The sequence below is a fragment of the Sorex araneus genome, chromosome 3, assembly GCF_027595985.1.
Source record: "Sorex araneus isolate mSorAra2 chromosome 3, mSorAra2.pri, whole genome shotgun sequence".
In the NCBI taxonomy this organism is placed as follows: domain Eukaryota; kingdom Metazoa; phylum Chordata; class Mammalia; order Eulipotyphla; family Soricidae; genus Sorex; species Sorex araneus.
In genome coordinates, this window is record NC_073304.1 from 184,478,485 (window position 1) to 184,497,146 (window position 18,662).

Genomic DNA, 18,662 nt, shown 5'->3' on the forward strand with positions numbered 1-18,662 from the left:
TCCTCCTGGCCTATGTTCCTACTGTCCTTGGTTGTTAGTCTCATACTATGTTTTTTTACATACCACAAATCAGTGCAATGATTCTGTGTCTGTCCCTCTTCTGACTTATTTTACTCAGCATGATACTCTCTCCTTGTGCATCCATTTATAAGCAAATTTCATGACTTCATTTTTCTAACATATCCTGCTTTCTTGATAAATCCATTTAGCTAATAGATTTCTCAAATTTAACATTTTTAATTTTATATGCTGCATACTGAAATAATGCTCAAAACTGTTATCTAATATTATATATTATGATATAATATATAATATTAATATATAATTTATATATAATATAATATTATAATATTATCATTTATTTCTTCTGGTGGTAATAATATCTAGTCACTTAGTAACCTTCAAGTTTCTACAGGGTATTATTTTTTTAGTTACTCTATTTTTACATTAGATCTCTAAGATTTACTTTGTAGTTATAAGTGCATATAATCTTAAATAATTTCAGATACCCACAGCCCCAATCCTGAAAATTCCCATTCTATTCACTGTTTATATGAGTTTCATCATACTTACCATTTAAAACAGGGCGTGCATCTAGGAAATACCCTCAGCTGTTCAGCTATTCTCCTATTGTCCTTACCCAGACCTCCTGGATAAGGATAAGTGAACTTACAGAATGTATTTCATATTTGTCCATAATTCTTTTTCTATGTCCTTTGGGTTAAAACATTTGATAGCTGAGAGTTAGTACAGTGGATAGGACTTTTACTTTGCATACAGCCAATCCAGGTTTGGTATCCAGCACCCCGTATGGTCCTCCAGGCCCCACAAGGGGTGATCCCTGAACATATATCCAGGAGTAAACCCTGAGCACAGCCAGGTGTGACTCTAAAACAAAGCAAAAAAAAAAAAACAAAAACATCTTTCTTTATTAACAGGAAAATCTCCACAGATGGGATTTTACTTATTAGCATCTCCTAATGCTACTTAACACGCAGACTCTGGCACTGCAATTTGTGTTTCTCGCTATCTGGCAGCTTCATTAATATTGCTCCATTCTGTCAAATATCACTAACCTAAAGTATAATATGTAATTTTAATAGCAACAACCATTTGTGTTGATACAGTCTGTCCAATGGGACAGCTACAGTGTGACCCACTGATGCCAACCTGTTAATAACTTTGTAGTTAATTACTCTACTTATTGATGATTTCTTTCCTGCTAGAATTGTAAAACTTTTTAAAGTAGGGGCTATGTCTACTTATTCTTTGTCTTTAGTTCCTAGTACAGTACTGTGTGTATAAGTAAATAGTATTTATTGAATGTGATTAGTTAAAACATGGTTTTCCTCTTAAGTATAAGACATTTTTATAGGTACATAGAGGCGGTTGGGCAGACAGAAGTCCCTCTAACCACATACAATTCACTTTCATTTAGGTTTAAACTATAAACTATAATATGACATGTTCAGTTTGGCACAACAAATACATTGCTTGTGCTACACTCTGAGAATATGCATTCTCAGAGATTTTGATGTGTGTGGATAGAAGAAATGTGAAAGACATGGCTTTGTGGTCTGCTGAGGTCTTGGGTTAAGATTGACATCATTACTGAAAGAGCAATACCATGTTTTAAAAAATAATTTAGGGGCCAGAGAGTATAGCAGGTAGGGTGCTTGCCTTGAACATGACCAATCCATGTTGATTCCCAACATGCCTTATCGTCTCCCAAGCCCTACCAGGAATAAGTCCTGATCACTGCTGGGTATGGTCCAGAAACAAAACAGGAAAAAAAATTATATATTCAGTGAGAGTTCATGTCATTCTTTATAAGTCACATGCTTAAAATGAAAATATTAGAAATTGTAAACTCCATAGACTTTTTTTCTTTTTTGGGGGGCGCAGTTTTCACACCTGGCAATGTTCAGGGGTTACTACTGGCTCTGCACTCAGGAATTACTCCTGGCAGTGTAATTCTGAATCAAGGTCGGCCACGTGCAGGGCCAACACCCTTCCCTCTGTTCTGTCGTTCCGACCTTCCATAAACTTTTAGAATCCATTTGTCTTCATTTCTTTGATTTGATATAGACAAGCAGTCTCCTGAAGAATATCTTTTCTTTCAAAGATGCTAGCATATGGGTTTGTATTATATGGGATTTTAGAAAAGCATTACCCTTATGAAATTAATAGTTCACAGTTTTCTAGTTTTGGAGATAATTAAATAAAATGCATTCCAGATGGAGATGTATATAAAATGAATCTTGTAGTAAAACTTTAAAACCAGAGACTTCAATTTTAAAATAGTTGTATTGGCAGACAGATGTTTCCTCAGGGCTTTAGTGGGAGTCACTTTGTATTTGTGCAGATCCTTTTATTTGTCCAGACTGGTCTAGTATGTCTATCTCTAATTTCTTTTACCTCCTTAACTAGAGATGAAAACTTCCTGCTGTTTGTGTTCTAAATTATAAAGAAAGCAATTTAGAATTCTACTCACTTGTGACCCTTTTTTTCCTAAGACTTTTTACATGCTTCCAGATATATAACAAATATAAAATAGGTATACAGTTGAAGCCTTTGCTGATAATCATAAATTTATTTTAAATAAAAATCTCTTAAAACTATGCAACTTCATATAGATGAAGACAGTTTCAAAAGCTCGAGTGTACTGAAGCAGATGTGACGCTGCTAGGGGCAGAATATGATCTATATCCAGCATCTTTGAATCAGTAGCCATACAGGCCTTTTGGAGTCCAGCCTTCGGTGGCATTCCCAGCATGTGTCTGCAGGATTCACCAGAGTCTTACCATCTTGTTTCACCAGAGTGGGTCTGTGATTCCTTATTAGTTTGGCCCTTAATGCCCCTCCTTCACACCTAGGTTTTCTAATATCCATTTTACAGTTAACAAGACCAACTAATTGACATAAAAGCTGTTTTTAGTAACCAAAACTTCTGGTATAGTTTGGAGATTAAGTTAGTTTATGCTTTCAAAATAGCCATCTGGACCTGGTAAATAACTTTTAGGGCTGTAGCACATGCAGAGAGGCACCATGCTTCCTCCTCCCCAAGAGCATCTCTGGGTATGACCCTGGAGATCACCAGTCACCAGCACTGATGGGTGTCGCTTTAGTGGTCACTAGCACACTTGTGCCCAAGCTTCACTGCATGACTTGCAGAGCACTGAATCATATGACTGGAGTAATACCAGGAGTAACTGGCTCCAAGGCTTCCTGCAGATTGCTTGGTTGGCCACACACACACACAAATTAAAATGAACCAGCCATCTGGTCATTTGATTAAATATTAACCAATTATTTTTAGAATGGATTTTCCCACTTAGGTCAAATAGCTGTCTACAGAGTGGAGATTTTTCAGCAGAGTAAACTAACATACATTTTGTGCTCTGCTGTTTTAAAGTAAACTACAGGTCTAATGACAGCCCTAAACTAAATTGGGGAAAAGAAGAAATATTGATAGTATAGTGCTCACTATTATTCTAGTTTTAATTTCTATGGATATCAGCTATTCCACACAGAAAATGAATGTCAAAGAAGAAACAATATTTTACATATATATTTTTTGGGGTGCCAGCACTTAAATCCATGACTTCACACATAGGAGACATGTTCTTCCACCTACCCAGAAACAAAATTCTTTCAAATAGTTTTCCTCTTAATATTCTTGATAATATCAAAATGTGCACATTTCTCTGCTATAACTTTTTTTTTCTTTTTGGGTCACACCCAGCCATGCACAGGGGTTACTCCTGGCTTTGCACTAAGGAATTACTCCTGGCAGTACTCAGGGCACCATGCAGGTGCCAGGGATTGAACGCAGGTAGAAGCACATGCAAGGCAAACGCTCTACCTGCTGTACTATTGCTCTAGCCCCTCTGCTATAACTTTTTTTTTTTTTTGCGTCACACCCGGCGATGCACAGGGGTTGCTCCTGGCTCTACACTCAGGAATTACTCCTGGCGCTGCTCAGGGGACCATATGGGATGCCGGGACTCAAACCCGGGTCGGCCGCGTGCAAGGCAAACGCCCTACCCGCTGTGCTATCACTCCAGCCCCCGCTGCTATAACTTTTAAGTGCAATTCTGAACTTTATCTTTTATAAGGCAGAGAATTCTAGTGTTTTTGTTCAGGACTCTAAAAAGCTAGTATATAGCCTCCATGTTCTTGGATGGTACACAATATATATGACATCAAAGGGTATACTTTATAGGTAGTACATAATATACTTGTCATGGTTTTACTGTTTGCTGTTTTGTTGACAAAATTCTGGTTGAATATTCTGAGTGCTATAATTTTGATCTATGAAATCAAATATGGAATGGCACTTTCACCACAAATCTCTTCATATAATTTGTAAGATAGACTGTTAGAGCCTGGATCCAGAGCAATAGTACAGTAGGTAGGGTGTTTGCCTAGCACATGACTGACCTGGGTTCAATTCCTGGCAACCCATATGGCCCCCTGAGCCTGCCATGAGTAATCTCTGAGCACAAAGCCAAGAGTAAGCCCTGAGCACTGCTGGGTAAGACCCAGAAACAAACAGTTGGAAATCACTTGTAGTACTAGGGGTTGGAATAGAGCTGCCAGGATTGGATACCATGCATATGGGACATCAGAGATTTGAGCCATATGCTTATAAGACAGGTACTCTATGGCCCTGCACTATTCTTCAGGGCGTGGTGCTCATTTTTTTTCTTGGGATGGGCCCACACTTGGCAGTGCTTAGTGGTTGTTTCTGGCTCTTTGGTGTGGAGTGACTCCTTGTAATGCATACGGTGCCATATGTAGTACAAGATTCAAACTGGCATCAGCTGCATGTGAGGCAAGCACCTTACTCTCCACACTCTCTTTGGCCCTCATGAAAATTTTTTTCCTTATCAATTTTAATTGAAATACTTTCTTAAGAATTAGGGAAGGGGCCAGAGCAGTAGTACAACAGTTAGGTCACTTGCCCTGCATACAGCCAACCTTTGGGGTGTCTGCAACTGAAACCAGACCAAAAGGTCCCTCGAGCCTGCCAGGAATGATCCCTGAGCACAGAGCCAGGGTAAGCCCTGAGCATCTCTGGCAGTGGGCCAAGAAGACAAAAGAAAGAGTAAGATCGATTTATTTAACTTTCTGCTATAATAAAATGAGACATTTGATGTTGGCAGTATATTCTTTGTGGTTTTGAAGTACATTATCTTTGTAGGAATAGTTGAATGACATTCTGCTAGCATTTCTTACCCATTGAGATATACATATAACTTTAAAATTTGCAAAGAACTTAACTCAACGATCAGGGTTCAATTTCAGTTTTTAAATTTTCTTTTTTAGGAATTCACCTAAGCTTTCTCGCCAGCCCCTGGTTTATTGTTTGCTTTTTAAAAAAGTTGAATTCAATTCAACATTGGCCCATCCCAAGTCATTGCTAGTTGAGCCTTCTGTGTTACTGTTTTTGTTTGTTGAGTCTAGTTGACTTCTACTATTTTTTCTTCTAATTTGGTATGCTTCTGCTGGAATTTCAGCATTGTGGGAATTTGAAATGTCGCGCAAACCAGAAACTTCAAAATCTAGCGTACTGGGATGAGTCTGCAGAGATTCTTAGTGAAGCCGTGGAGTTAGGCCATAAGCCTTGGTGGTAGCAGTGGGGTGTGGGTATGGCAGCTGGTGCTTCAGCAGGGTGCGGATTCAGCCTGGCCCTCCTCCTGGGGGTGCCGTAGCATTTTCAGCTAGGACAGGGACCAGTGTGTCCGTGAATTTCAGCCACTTGGCTGGCATCTCCTCAGAGATTTAGATTGTGAACCTGAAGAGCAGGGCCAGTGGGTGAGTCAACAGGGCAGCAGCTATCTTAAGATGAACTTTAATCTTAACTTTAAGTAATTCTGTTTCATTATTTTTATGAATAGGATCTGTTCAAAAGGTTGCCTTACCCTACTATGGCCTTGAATAGATTTCCATATTCCTAGGAAATCATAAGTTATTCAGTTTTCCTAGTATTTTACTATAAGATTGTATACAATGCCTTGGATTTGGGGGGTTGTTTTGGTTTTTTTATTGAGCAATGGGCTGGTGAAGGTGGGGGGAGTGGTTCCAAAACAGTTGGTCCAGGGCCCATTCCAGTAACTTTCAGCCAACCAAGCCAAGTTCAATACAGGAGTCCAAGGATGCAGTGCTTAGAGGACCTGGTGGTGCCTTGGATTACCCAGGCTTCTATTGTGCATGGGGACCTCCAGGATGCACTGTACAATGCTCGAAGTACCACATGATTCTAGGGATCAAATAAGAGTTGGTCATATGTAGGGGTGTACATCAATCCTTGTCCCTTATGCTGCTTTTTAAAACTATTAAAATCTCTCATTTCTGATTATTTTGATGAGTTTTTAAAAGACTCTAAATGATTAAGATTTCATTTTTAGGGGCTGGAGTGATAGCACAGCGGGTAGGGCGTTTGCCTTGCACGCGGCCAACCCAGGTTCAAATCCCAGCATCCCATATGGTCCCCTGAGCACTGCCAGGCATGATTCCTGAGTGCATGATCCAGGAGTGACCCCTGTGCATTGCTAGGTGTGACCCAAAAAGCTAAAAAAAAAAAAAAAAAAAGATTTCATTTTTATTTGATAGTAACCCAGGAAAGAGACCCATTCTGTTACTTCTTCAGGTTTATTGAAAAATAAATTCTTTTTTCTTTCATTTTATTTTAAATAATACTTAAGATGCATTTTTATAATTAGTTTATCAGTGGTTCATGGGGCATATAATATAATGTATATTATCATAAGTTCTCTTTATCCTTATTTTTAATGTTCTTTTTATTTTCAGGGCAAATTTATTCGGATCAATTTTGATGTAACTGGTTATATTGTTGGAGCCAACATTGAAACATGTATCCTTTTAAATTCTAAATAAAGAATGACTTGATTTTGTTTGACTTCAAAACAACCGTCTGCAAATCCAATCCAGGTTTTCAGATAATAAAACTTAAGCCTGGAGAAATTCTGACTTTTGAATACTTTTAGGTTTGAATATTAAATACCAAGTATTCTGATTTTGCTATTTGTTTCTTTCACTGGTCTGTGTGTTTGGGAAAGTGAAAACCCCAGGTAAGGTGAAGATTGTCTGTACATCTAAATGGAGGTGCAGATGTAGTTTCAGGACATTTTACCACTCTATTATTGTTGTGTTTAACCTTTTTTTGCCATTTACTTACTAGTTGGATGTACCCATTGAAGCAAGTGTTATAAAAGTACAGAATTAAAGCAGTTCCAACTAGTCTTAAGGAGAATAAAGTTAGAGAAAAATATGAAATGTCAAATACATAGGAAAGTCCTGAGAGGGACTAGAGAGGAGCACTAGGGTGAGTAGCTCACCTTGCAGGGTCGAACCAACCCTGGTTCAACCCTGGCAGAGAACAAATAGCCCCCTCAGCAAAGCCAGGAGTAAGCCCTGAGCACAGCCAGCTGTGGCCCAGATCCAGCTCCCTTAAAAAAAAAAAGTCCTAAGAAATGTCACGTGCATACAGTGTTCTTAAGAAATAAGTATGAGGAGCCAGAGAGACAGCACAGTGGTCAGATGCTCACCTTGCATGTGGCAAACTCAGGTTTGATACTAGGCACTCTGTATGGTCCCCTGAGCCTATCAGGAGTGATCCCTGAGTGCAGAGCCAGGAGGAAGCTCTGAGCACCACTGGTGTGGCACAGTAATGAATGATAGATTGGGCCTAATTTTAAAGGATAAAATGTGAAGGATAAAAAAGTTGTTCAATTAATTCAGAATACCTTTTGCCTACACGCAGCCTGAAAAATGCTTAAAATACTTGAAAATGACAGGAACATGTCTAGATTTTGGTGGTTGGGTAAGCAGTTGAGACTTGGGGCTACCTACCCAAAGACAAGCCAGGAATAGCAAGACATGATAGAGCACCCACACAAGGCCTAAATATGTACTCCAAATATGTACATATGACATGCTGGAGCTGGGAAAGCCCAAGATTTCATAGTCTGGATACTGGTACTGTGATGCTAGTGGAGCAGTAAAGAAGGTCAGTGGTCAATCAGGCTATAACCTTCTCAAGCTGTTGTTTAGAATCTTTTTCATGAGGTGATGGGGCTACCACAACTATGAGGCTTTGAACATTAGGGGTTCTTAATGAGTAGCACCGTGGTTAACTATATACATTTTAGAGTCCAACCGAGTTTTGATTGCTAACTAATTAGCTGCTTATTTTTACTATATGTTGCTGGTATTTTTTTTAATTTCTTTGTTTCTTGGTTTCCTAATTTGTAAAATTGTGATAATCTAGTGTAGCAAAGTTTTTCCTGCTTAAACAACTCTTTTAATTTTTGTGGCTTCTTACACTTTCTTGTATACAAGTAAATTTAATTGAATTAGGCAGAATCGGTAGAATAAAATAAGGGAAGCATGCCAGTCGTTAGTCCAGAGCCTATAGATTTGTAAGAAATATAAATAAATGTGTTTTCTTTTTTGCTTGCAAAAGTTCAGTCGTTGAGTCATTTGATATCAACATTTGATAACACTGGTTGGTATCAGATATCAGAGAAAGACAGTGTTTTACAAATTACATTTCTGTAAGCACTGAAAGTAGACCAACTAACCTTTCAATTTAGTCCTTAACTGTCTTTACGAAGACCTTCTGGAAAAATCTCGTGCTGTTCGTCAAGCAAAAGATGAACGTACTTTCCATATCTTTTATCAGTTGTTATCTGGAGCAGGAGAACACCTAAAATGTAAGTTACAATAATTTTTCTATTACACATTTATTTGAAAATCTCTTAAAAATATTAAAAACTATTTTGTACAATAGAACAGTTTTGGGATGCATAACACTCATGAAAAATTTAGCTGGACTATATCACAAAAATCAAAATGAATTTGAACTGTCATGCCTTGGGATAAGTATATCTTGTGGTAGGCATATGGGCCAGAGTACATTTCTTTTGTATTTTTCTTTTTTTAACTTTAAGTTATGCAAGTTCTGTTTCAACATTTATAAATTAAGTTGAATGAAATCAAAGTACTTTAAAATTACCTGAATGTTTGTATATATGTTATACTTTGACTAGTTCTATGAAACATACGATGTGCTATACTTTAGTCTTGAAGCTTAGGATTTTGCAGGGTAAAGTGGAGAGTTCTGGTCTGAATTTAGCTGTGTCAGAAAGAAACATGCTAGGAGATGGGGTGGGGCTGGTGAGAGGGATACTGGGATCATTTGTAGAGGAGAATGGGCACTGGTGGAGGTATGAGTAAACAATCACTGTATGAGTGAAATGCAAACACAAAAGTTCATAAGTATATAACTGTAAGTCACAGTGATTCACTAATAAAAATTTTTTCAAAAAAAGAAAAAAACGTGGGAAAAGAGAAGATGCAAAACTGTCTTATGGTTCAGAGTCGCAAATTCAAAGATACTATGTAATTATTTTATATATTACCTAGGTACAAAATAGACATACACAGTAATAACTTTTCTCATCAGGGATATAGACTGTCATTAGCTACAGTTATCTGTGAAAGCGTTAAATTCAGAAGTTACAGAACAACATGCAAAGGAAAAATAAAAGCAAAAAATTGCCAGCCAGAGACTAGAAATTCAAGATATGCAATATAGAATAGGGAAAAAGAAGAAAACCTCAAAGCTTTCAGATTACCAATAACCCTGTAAAGATAGATCAAAACAATAAATGATCAAAATGTTAAAAGAAGGAGACAGAAAAAGTGAGAAGTTCCTAGTAGAAGTTAAATATGCAAGAAGTAAAGGCTGAAAGGAACTGTCCTGAGATATGATTGATGATCATTTATCAAGAATCATGGAACCTAAAATTTTCTGCTTTGGAGCACTCCCTACCCTATCACATACTTGCTCCTAGGTCTTTATTTTATATCTGTATAGTCTTTCTATTGACCTCACAATGTTTACTATAAACAACTTGCTAAAATAAGAATATAGAAGATGGGAAAGGAGTGATAATACAGTGTGATAATACAGTGGAAGGACACTTACCTTGCACACAGCCAACCCAGGTTTGATACATGCACCCCATATGGTCCCCTAAGCCTACCTGGAGTGATTCCTGAGCTCAGAGCCAGGAGTAAGCCCTGAACACCACCCAGTATGTCCCAAAAAAAAAAAAAAAAAACAAAAACAAATCCTGAAACTTTCCTTCTAAAGATGACTGAAATAGTGTCTTAACCCAGGCAACTCAGAGTGGGGGGGGGCAGGTGATTGTCCCTCCCCACCCCAACAGAGCCCCGATAGCCAAAAACCTTCAGAACTCAGTCGCCACCAAGCTCACGGCCCATCTCCACAGGCTCTAATAAGCTTCACCCACGAGTGAATCTGCAGAAATAGCCAGATAGGAGGGACCTGTGACTGAAATCTCCAAGCTTGCTCGGAGCTGGAATGGGCCTCCTTCTCTCATCTTCTTAGTTTACCAATAGCTTGGCATTAACATCCACAAACTGCCCCTGGCACCATGTAATCTCATCAGTGGCCTCACCTATGAGTGAATCTGCTATATAATTGTATTCTAAATTTCAGAATTCCTGGAGCAAACAAGGCCACATTAACAGCCATGTGACCTCATACTCTACACCACTGATGTACCAGTAGTAGCACACAACATTTGATGGGGTTTAATAAACATGTTAATGATCTCTTATACAAGAACTTAATGGCTTCAGGATGAAATACAGCAATCTTCACACATTTTCCTCTAAGGAAACTTTGTTGGACCATTTTTAGCAGATTATTCATAACAAGCAATACAAAATTAATTGCTTCGGTTCTGCCTGGAGGGACACAGTTTGGGATTTGGGGTGGAAACATTTGAAATATGGTGGTGGGAAGGTGCAATGGTGGTGGGATTGGTGTTTGAATATTAAGTCTAATGAGTTATTGTGAACAACTTTATAAAAATAAAATATAATTAAATTTCAAAATAAAAAATAAAGATGACTGAAATATTAAAATCTGAAAGCTAGTTTGTCTGAAAGATTTACATCACTTTAAGTTAAAATAGAGGAAAAAAATCAATGAAAAATAAAATAGAATACAATGAATTGCTCCAAAAACTGTTCACATAGATTGTTGGTTTTTTCTCCAATTTTTGCATCATTATTTTTCTTCATAACTATAGATAGTGGGTAACAGTATGTTTGTATGCTTAATATAAGCATATAAGGAAGAGAAAGTAAAGTGAAATTTATCAGCTACACAGTGAAATGCACGGGGGTAGGGGAGCTTCGGGGGGCTTCGGGGGTAGGGGAGAGGTTTACTGTGGTTCTTGGTGGTGGAATATGTGCACTGGTGAAGGGATGGGTGTTCGAGTATTGTATAACTGAAACTTAAGCCTGAAAGCTTTGTAACATTCCACATGGTGATTCAATAAAATTAAAAAAAATAAAATAAAATAAAAATTCATGGTGTAATGCAGTGTTTCTCAACCTTTTTCTTACCATGGCTCCCTAGTCTCATGCCCTGGCTTCCCATTTACAGTTTTTACTTTATTGGCCCTCTGGGAGGGCTGGAGGGGATCATACTTAACAGAAATCTATGTAGATACATATATGCTTCCATTCCATTAAGAACACCATTGTGTATGTCATATCATTCCAGTTTGGATATGAGTGTACTTAATCTGTTGATTAATACAATTTATTAAATTGTATTCTGTTATATATTTCTTTTAGCTGATTTGCTCCTTGAAGGATTTAATAACTACAGATTTCTCTCCAATGGCTATATTCCTATCCCGGGACAGCAAGACAAAGATAACTTTCAAGAAACAATGGAAGCCATGCATATCATGGGCTTTTCTCATGAAGAGATTCTGTGTATGTGTCGTTTCTCTACAATTCTTATACTCACTTTCATAAGTTATAAAGAGTATAAATGATCTATATTTTAAAATGATGTGGGTTGAGCACTGCCTGTAATGTTATGAAATACTGAATAGTTTTGTATAGTGAATCTTTAGCATGAAATAAATTAGGGTATGGCTCAACTACATTTTGATGCAATCTTTTTTCTTTCTGTCAATATAAAGCAATGCTTAAAGTGGTGTCCTCAGTGCTACAGTTTGGAAATATTTCTTTCAAAAAGGAGCGAAATACTGATCAAGCTTCCATGCCGGAAAATACAGGTAAACTGACAAATGCAAATTATATTTTCACTTAGATTGCTGGTTTTTTCTCCAACAAGTACAGTGCAAGCATAAAGGCTCTCTTGAACTGTTTTAAACACATGAGTGGGGAACCAGCTCCACATCCCTATATAGACAATATAGACAATTTAATCTGCAGATAAGGTATATGAAGAAAAGTAGAGATTTTACCTGGATGGGAGGGGGCAATCTTTTTAATAGGGGCCATGCCCAACATTATTCAGAGACTTGGGAGATGCTTGACCTGGTGGTATGAGCCTGACAGTTTCCAGGCCTGTGCCTGGGGTTGTGCTCGACCCGGCCTAACGTGGGTATCATAGAGCCACTCCTAGTAGTGCTGAGTGCTGGGGCCACTAAGACTGTGCCGTGGTGCTCGGTCTGATTCAGAGCTCTGAGCATGCCAAGCACATGCTCTGGGTTAGGTTTGAGCTGCTTCACCAGCCATACAGATGGATTCTTTGTTAGTATTGATTATATTACTTCCTATATATTAAAACTTTTCTGGTTATAATTCTTAATAAGCTTTTGTGGTAAAAATCCACGTAATGTAAAAGTTGCTCTTTGAAATTATACTTCAGTAACTATATTCATATTAACATGTATATATGGTGGCCCTATGATACCCACCAATCTCCAGAAGTCCTTATTACAAATTATCTATTAAACAACTTTCCATGTTTCTCTACCTCTAGCCCCTGACAAACACCATTCTACTTTATTTAATATTGTTTAGGTACTATGGTTTACAATGTTGTTAATGCTTACGCTTTAGTCATAAAATATTACTATACCACACCCAGTACCAAGATGCCAATATCCCTCCAACCCTATTCCTGGTTCTCTCCTTATCCACTCCATCCTTTGCCATCTGATACTGGCCTCTTCCCCCAATTTCCTTTCTTGTTAACCTCAGATCTGTTATCAGATTCTAAGGATTTGTTTTCATTGGCCAATGAAATGAGCATTCCTTTGCTTTCTTTCTTTGTATACTGAATGTGGGTGAGATCATCTGGTTGTTTCTCCTTTAGACTTCCTTTGCTTAACATGATGACCTCTAATTGTATCCATGCTGCAGCAAAATGCGACATTTCATCTTATATCTGCTTAGTATTAACTGTAGTTCTGTATCTATAAATACACATACATATATAAATACACTCATATACCTAAGTGTATATCTATATTTTTAAATATAAAATTCTTTTATCTACTCATGTACTGTTGGACATGAGCTATTTTCAGATCTTGGCTCTGTTAATGGAGTTGTAGTAAATGTAGGTATGATTGTGTCAAGGAGTATAGTTGCTGAGTCATATAGTAGTTAGAGTAAGATACAGAGTAACATATAGACATAGTAGTTAGAGTAAGATACAGAGTAACATATAGACTAAGCCCTGAACACAGCCAGGTGTGGTCCCAGAACCAAAAAGAAAAAAAATGTATTTTATATGCAGTAACTTTTCTGGGTTTTGTTGTTTTGCGGTGGTAGTTGTTGTTGTTGGGGAATACATGCAGTAATTTTTATGGTATTTCACATAATGCCAAAATGACATTTTGAAACACAGAAGTTGCTATAACACTATAGTTTGCAGCAAATTGTCTTTACTAACCTATCAGTTCTTCCATTCATCAACCCTCTTCCTGCATAAATAGGAAATGAGGCAAACATAACAAATTAACACTATCAGAAGCAGCACAAATTTTAAAGAGAAAACGACATCTAATTACATTTATCTCATAAACTAATAAAGGAGAAGCATATTTTAATTACTGTGCTTTAGATTTAGACTGTTACTGAGAATAGACCATTTGAAATTTGATAAAATCTGGAAAGAAACTACAGATCAAATGAGAATTGGGAGATTTGGGTTATTTTTTATACTTCAAAAGAGTGAAAAAAAAATATAGTGGAGCAGGGGAGACTGGGAGATAGTACTCAGATTCCATTCTCAGTACCAAACTGAGTCCAAGCATCAATGGATGTAGCCCTGGAGGCCCATGAGCCTGCAAGATATAACCTGAGGCCCCCACCACAGCACTGTCAGAAGTGGGGCCTGTGAAATCTCTGGCACTGTAAGGCCCATCCTAGTATCCTTATAATGAACCATCAGTTGGCCACCTGAGCACAGCACCATATAGAGTCCTGTGGCCTGTAACCCCCACCACAAAAAATAAAAAGGATTACTAAATCTCATAGACAGCATGCAAGTAGAGATCAGCAGTCAGAAGGACATGGCCATGGGGTTCAACCAAAAATTCAGCAGGAGGAATGATTCCTTTTTTTTCAACTATGCTGAAAGAGTTTCATATTCCTCTTCTAGAGAACTTAAAGTATTGCTTTCAGAGATGTTTTCATGAATAAAATGGACTTGAGAGTCAGTGATAAAATTAGCATTTATCAATATAATCAAATAATTATTTTAAAACCCTTTTTTTTAGGAAATTAAAAAAAATTATTAGTGAATCACCGTGAGGTACAGTTACAAACTTATGAACTTTCATATTTGCATTTCAGTCATACAGTGATCGTTTACCTGTCCCTCCACTAGTGCCCATTCTCTTCCACCAATATTCCCAGTATCCCTCCCACCACCTCACCTTATCCACCACCACCCTACCCTGCCTCTGCGGCAGGGCACTCCTTTTTGTTCTCTGTCCTTTTGGGTGTTGTAGTTTGCAATAGAGGTATTGAGTAGCCTTCATGTTTGGTCTGTGGTCTACTTTCGGCATGCATCTTTCCACCCGAATGGGTCCTCCCAACATCCTCTACTTGGTGTTCCCTTCTCTATCTCAGCTGCCTTTTCCCCCAGCATGTGAGGCCAGTTTCCAGGCTGTGGGACAGACCTCCTAATCCTTATCTCTATAACTCTTGGGTGTTAGTCTCCCACTCTGTTACTTTATATTCCACAGATGAGTGCGATCTTTCCATCTGTCCCTCGCTTTCTGACTCATTTCATTTAACGTGTTACTTTCTATGTTGATCCACTTGTATGCAAATTTCATGACTTCATCATTTCTAACAGCTGCATAGCATTCCATTGTGTAGATGTACCAAAGTTTCTTTAACCAGTCATCTGTTTTTGGGCACTCTGGTTTTTTGCAGATTCAGGCTATTGTAAACAGTGCTGCAATGAACATACAAATGCAGATGTCATTTCTACTATACCTTTTTGCCTGTCCAGGATATATTCCCAGAAGTGGTATTGCTGGGTCAAATGGGAGCTCAATTTCTAATTTTTTGAAAATCGTCCATATTGTTTTCCAAAAGGGCTGAACCAGTCGACATTCCCACCAGCAGTGAAGGAGAGAGTCCCTTTCTCCCCACATCCTCGCCAACACCTGTTGCTTTTGTTCTTTTGGATGTGGGTCAGTCTCTGTGGTGTGAAATTATGTCTCGTTGTTTTAATCTGCATCTCCCTGATGATTAGTGATGTTGAACATTTTCTCATGTGTCTTTTAGCCCTTTGGGTTTCTTCTTTGAGAAAATTTCTGTTCATTTCCATCCCCCATTTTCTGATGGGGTTGGATGTTTTCTTATAGAGTTCAACCAGTGCCTTGTATATCCTTGATTTCAACCCCTTATCCGATGGGTATTGGGTGAATATCCTTTTCCATTCTGTAGACTGTCTTTGTATTTTTTTCACTTTCTTTTTAGATGCAGAAGCTTCTTGGTTTAAGATAGTCCCATTTGTTTATCTCTGTTTCACTTGCTTGGCCAGTGGCGTGTCATCTTTGAAAATAGCTCTAGCATCAATGTCATGGAGGATTTTGCCAACCTTGTCTTTCATGTACCTTATGGATTCTGGTCTGATGTTGAGATCTTTAATCCACTTTGACCTGACCTTTATACATGATGTTAGGTAGAGATCTGAGCCCATATTTTTGCATGTAGCTGTTCAGTTTTGCCAGCACCATTTGTTGAAGAGGCTTTCCTGGCTCCACTTCACATTTCTTGCTCTCTTATCAAAGATTAGATCATATATTTGAGGGTGTGTGTCAGGATATTCAACCCTGTTCCATTGGTCTGCAGCTCTGCCTTTGTTCCACTACCATGCTGTTTTAATTATTACCGCTTTGTAGTAGAGATTGAGGAAAAACCCTTTAAATTTATTTTCTAGTAAAATATTAGGATCATTACCTGACCATGCCCTATGTCATTACTATGATGATTTAAATTACTTAGTAGCTATTCTTTTTATTTTGTCAGTTGTTTGATGGGTAATTGCACTCAGTATTTTCACGATACTGAGAATAAGTAAATAATTACAATGGTTACAAACATTACTTAAGAATGGGTATTTTGGGGGTCGGAGCGATAGCACAGCAGGTAGGGCATTTGCCTTGCATGCAGCCGATCTGGGTTCGATCTCCGGCATCCTATATGGTCTCCCCAGCACTGCCAGGAGTAATTCCTGAGTGCATGAGCCAGGAGTAACCCCTGTGCATCACCGAGTGTGACCCAAAAAGCAAAAAACAAAACAAAAAAAAAAAAGAATGGGTATTATGAACAAAAGAATGAAAGAATTTTTCATCCAACTAAAATTTATTTTTTTTTAAACTTTTGGTTTCTTTTATAATTTAGTGATTACTAGGGTTTTTCAGTTGTGCATAAAACATTGTCACAAGATCATTGGTAAAAGTCTTAACGATCTTTTACACTTTAGTTGCACAGAAGCTCTGCCATCTTCTTGGAATGAATGTGATGGAGTTTACTCGGGCTATACTTACTCCTCGGATAAAGGTTGGTCGAGACTACGTCCAGAAAGCACAGACCAAAGAACAAGTAAGTTTATTATTGTTACTACGCATTTGTTTAAATAATAAGCCATGGTATTAGACATTCTGATCGGCATGTAACAAACTGAATCAATAAAAGTTCTCATGTTTCTGGGTACTAATTGAATTTTACCTAGTATAATTTTTCAGAAAAATTTTAAAGGTAATTTTTTTTTGAAAAGTCAATTTGAAACATCACCCTCCACTTCCCCAGGTAGGTAAGATCACTCACAAAGATAAAACAGGATCCTAGTCAATGATGGGATACACTGTTCTCAGGTCCCAGTAACCAGAATACCAGACTTGATTTATCCACTTCATGATTTCCAGCTTGGGATAGGGGGCCAGGGTATGCTCCCCAGCAGCTCTTAGGGCCACATGACTACTCCTATGGATTGGCCTAAATGAGCAATACTACTGGTGCTCAGGTAGTGATGAGTATTCATCAGGACAGTGGTGGGAATTGAACTTGGGGGTCTCATCTCTTTTGAGTTATGTCTGTAGCCCCTGTCCAATATATCTTATATTGTTCTGATTCTTTCTGAACAGTAAATGCTCTTTTGAGTATTTCAAGTACTGCAAGGCATAAAAGTCCCTAAAACTATTGGCGCTCTGAGATTGTATTTGTAATAAAGTTGTATTTACTTATAGGCAGATTTTGCAGTAGAAGCACTGGCAAAAGCCACATATGAGCGTCTCTTTCGATGGCTTGTTCACCGAATCAATAAAGCTCTGGACAGGACCAAGCGTCAGGGAGCATCTTTCATTGGAATCCTGGATATTGCTGGATTTGAAATTTTTGAGGTATGCTTCCCTCCACTCTCTTTTCCTGTTTAATCTTTTAATATTAAGACTCATTTTGTACCAGGTATAGTTTCAGGTAGATGGAATATAACAATAAATAAGGTAATCCAGTCCTGCCAGATAACAATCACTAACTTCTCAGATTTTTGAGCAGTGAAGTGAAAGCTGTAATAGACATGGTATTGCCAGCTATGTAATTAGCTGGGAGACAGAATTCATCTCTGCAGCAGTAATGGTTAAGTGTACTTGAAGAATGAGTAACTTCCACCTCAGTAAATTTTCCCAGTAAGTTGAGAATAGTAAACCTGATGTTCCTATGTGGGAGAAAAATTAACAATTTCAGTAACTACTAGAAATCCAGTATGACAAAATATAGAAGAGATGAATTGGAGACAGCTGTGGTATGGGGCAAACTCTACTATGTTTTAAGCTTCCCAGGTCCGAAGTGGAATCACTGAGGATTCCATTTACCATTGCAATAAGCTAGATGATCCTCAGCTGGTGAATCAGGAGTAGCAGTATGATAATGGGAAATGTGGGGAAATTATGATTTATGTTTTGGAGATATAATCACAGGATTTCTTAATGTATTTAATATATTTTATTGTTGACATACAAGATTTCTCCACTCAGTCACCATCAAAGTTCTATAGTTACATTTCTGCTATGTTTACTATGCAAGAAGGTTGATGAAATTTTGGTCTTATAAAAATTTATACACTTATTTTTCTTGGATTGATAACCCTCTAGTGAGACATAAATACTAAAATAAGTACTTTTCTAAATCAGTTGCTATTTTAGCAAGTATTGACTTGTTTTCTTTTAAAATAACCCCACTGAATGCCGACTTGTCCACCCTTTTTGGAAAATATGAGCATTCCTTAAAAAACGAGAAATTGAGCT

At 37.8% G+C, this 18,662-nt stretch overlaps 1 protein-coding gene across 7 annotated transcripts in view; it reads left to right on the plus strand.

Annotated features, from left to right (window-relative positions):
• Positions 1-18,662, plus strand: part of MYH10 (myosin heavy chain 10) — a 169,525-nt gene that overhangs the window by 59,334 nt on the left and 91,529 nt on the right. For all 7 annotated transcript variants that reach the window (XM_055133893.1, XM_055133889.1, XM_055133888.1 and 4 more), the window contains 6 exons: positions 6,817-6,880; positions 8,643-8,741; positions 11,707-11,850; positions 12,063-12,158; positions 16,844-16,962; positions 17,607-17,759. In XM_055133893.1, coding sequence (XP_054989868.1) covers positions 6,817-6,880; positions 8,643-8,741; positions 11,707-11,850; positions 12,063-12,158; positions 16,844-16,962; positions 17,607-17,759 — 675 coding nt within the window. The remainder of the gene's footprint in view (positions 1-6,816; positions 6,881-8,642; positions 8,742-11,706; positions 11,851-12,062; positions 12,159-16,843; positions 16,963-17,606; positions 17,760-18,662) is intronic.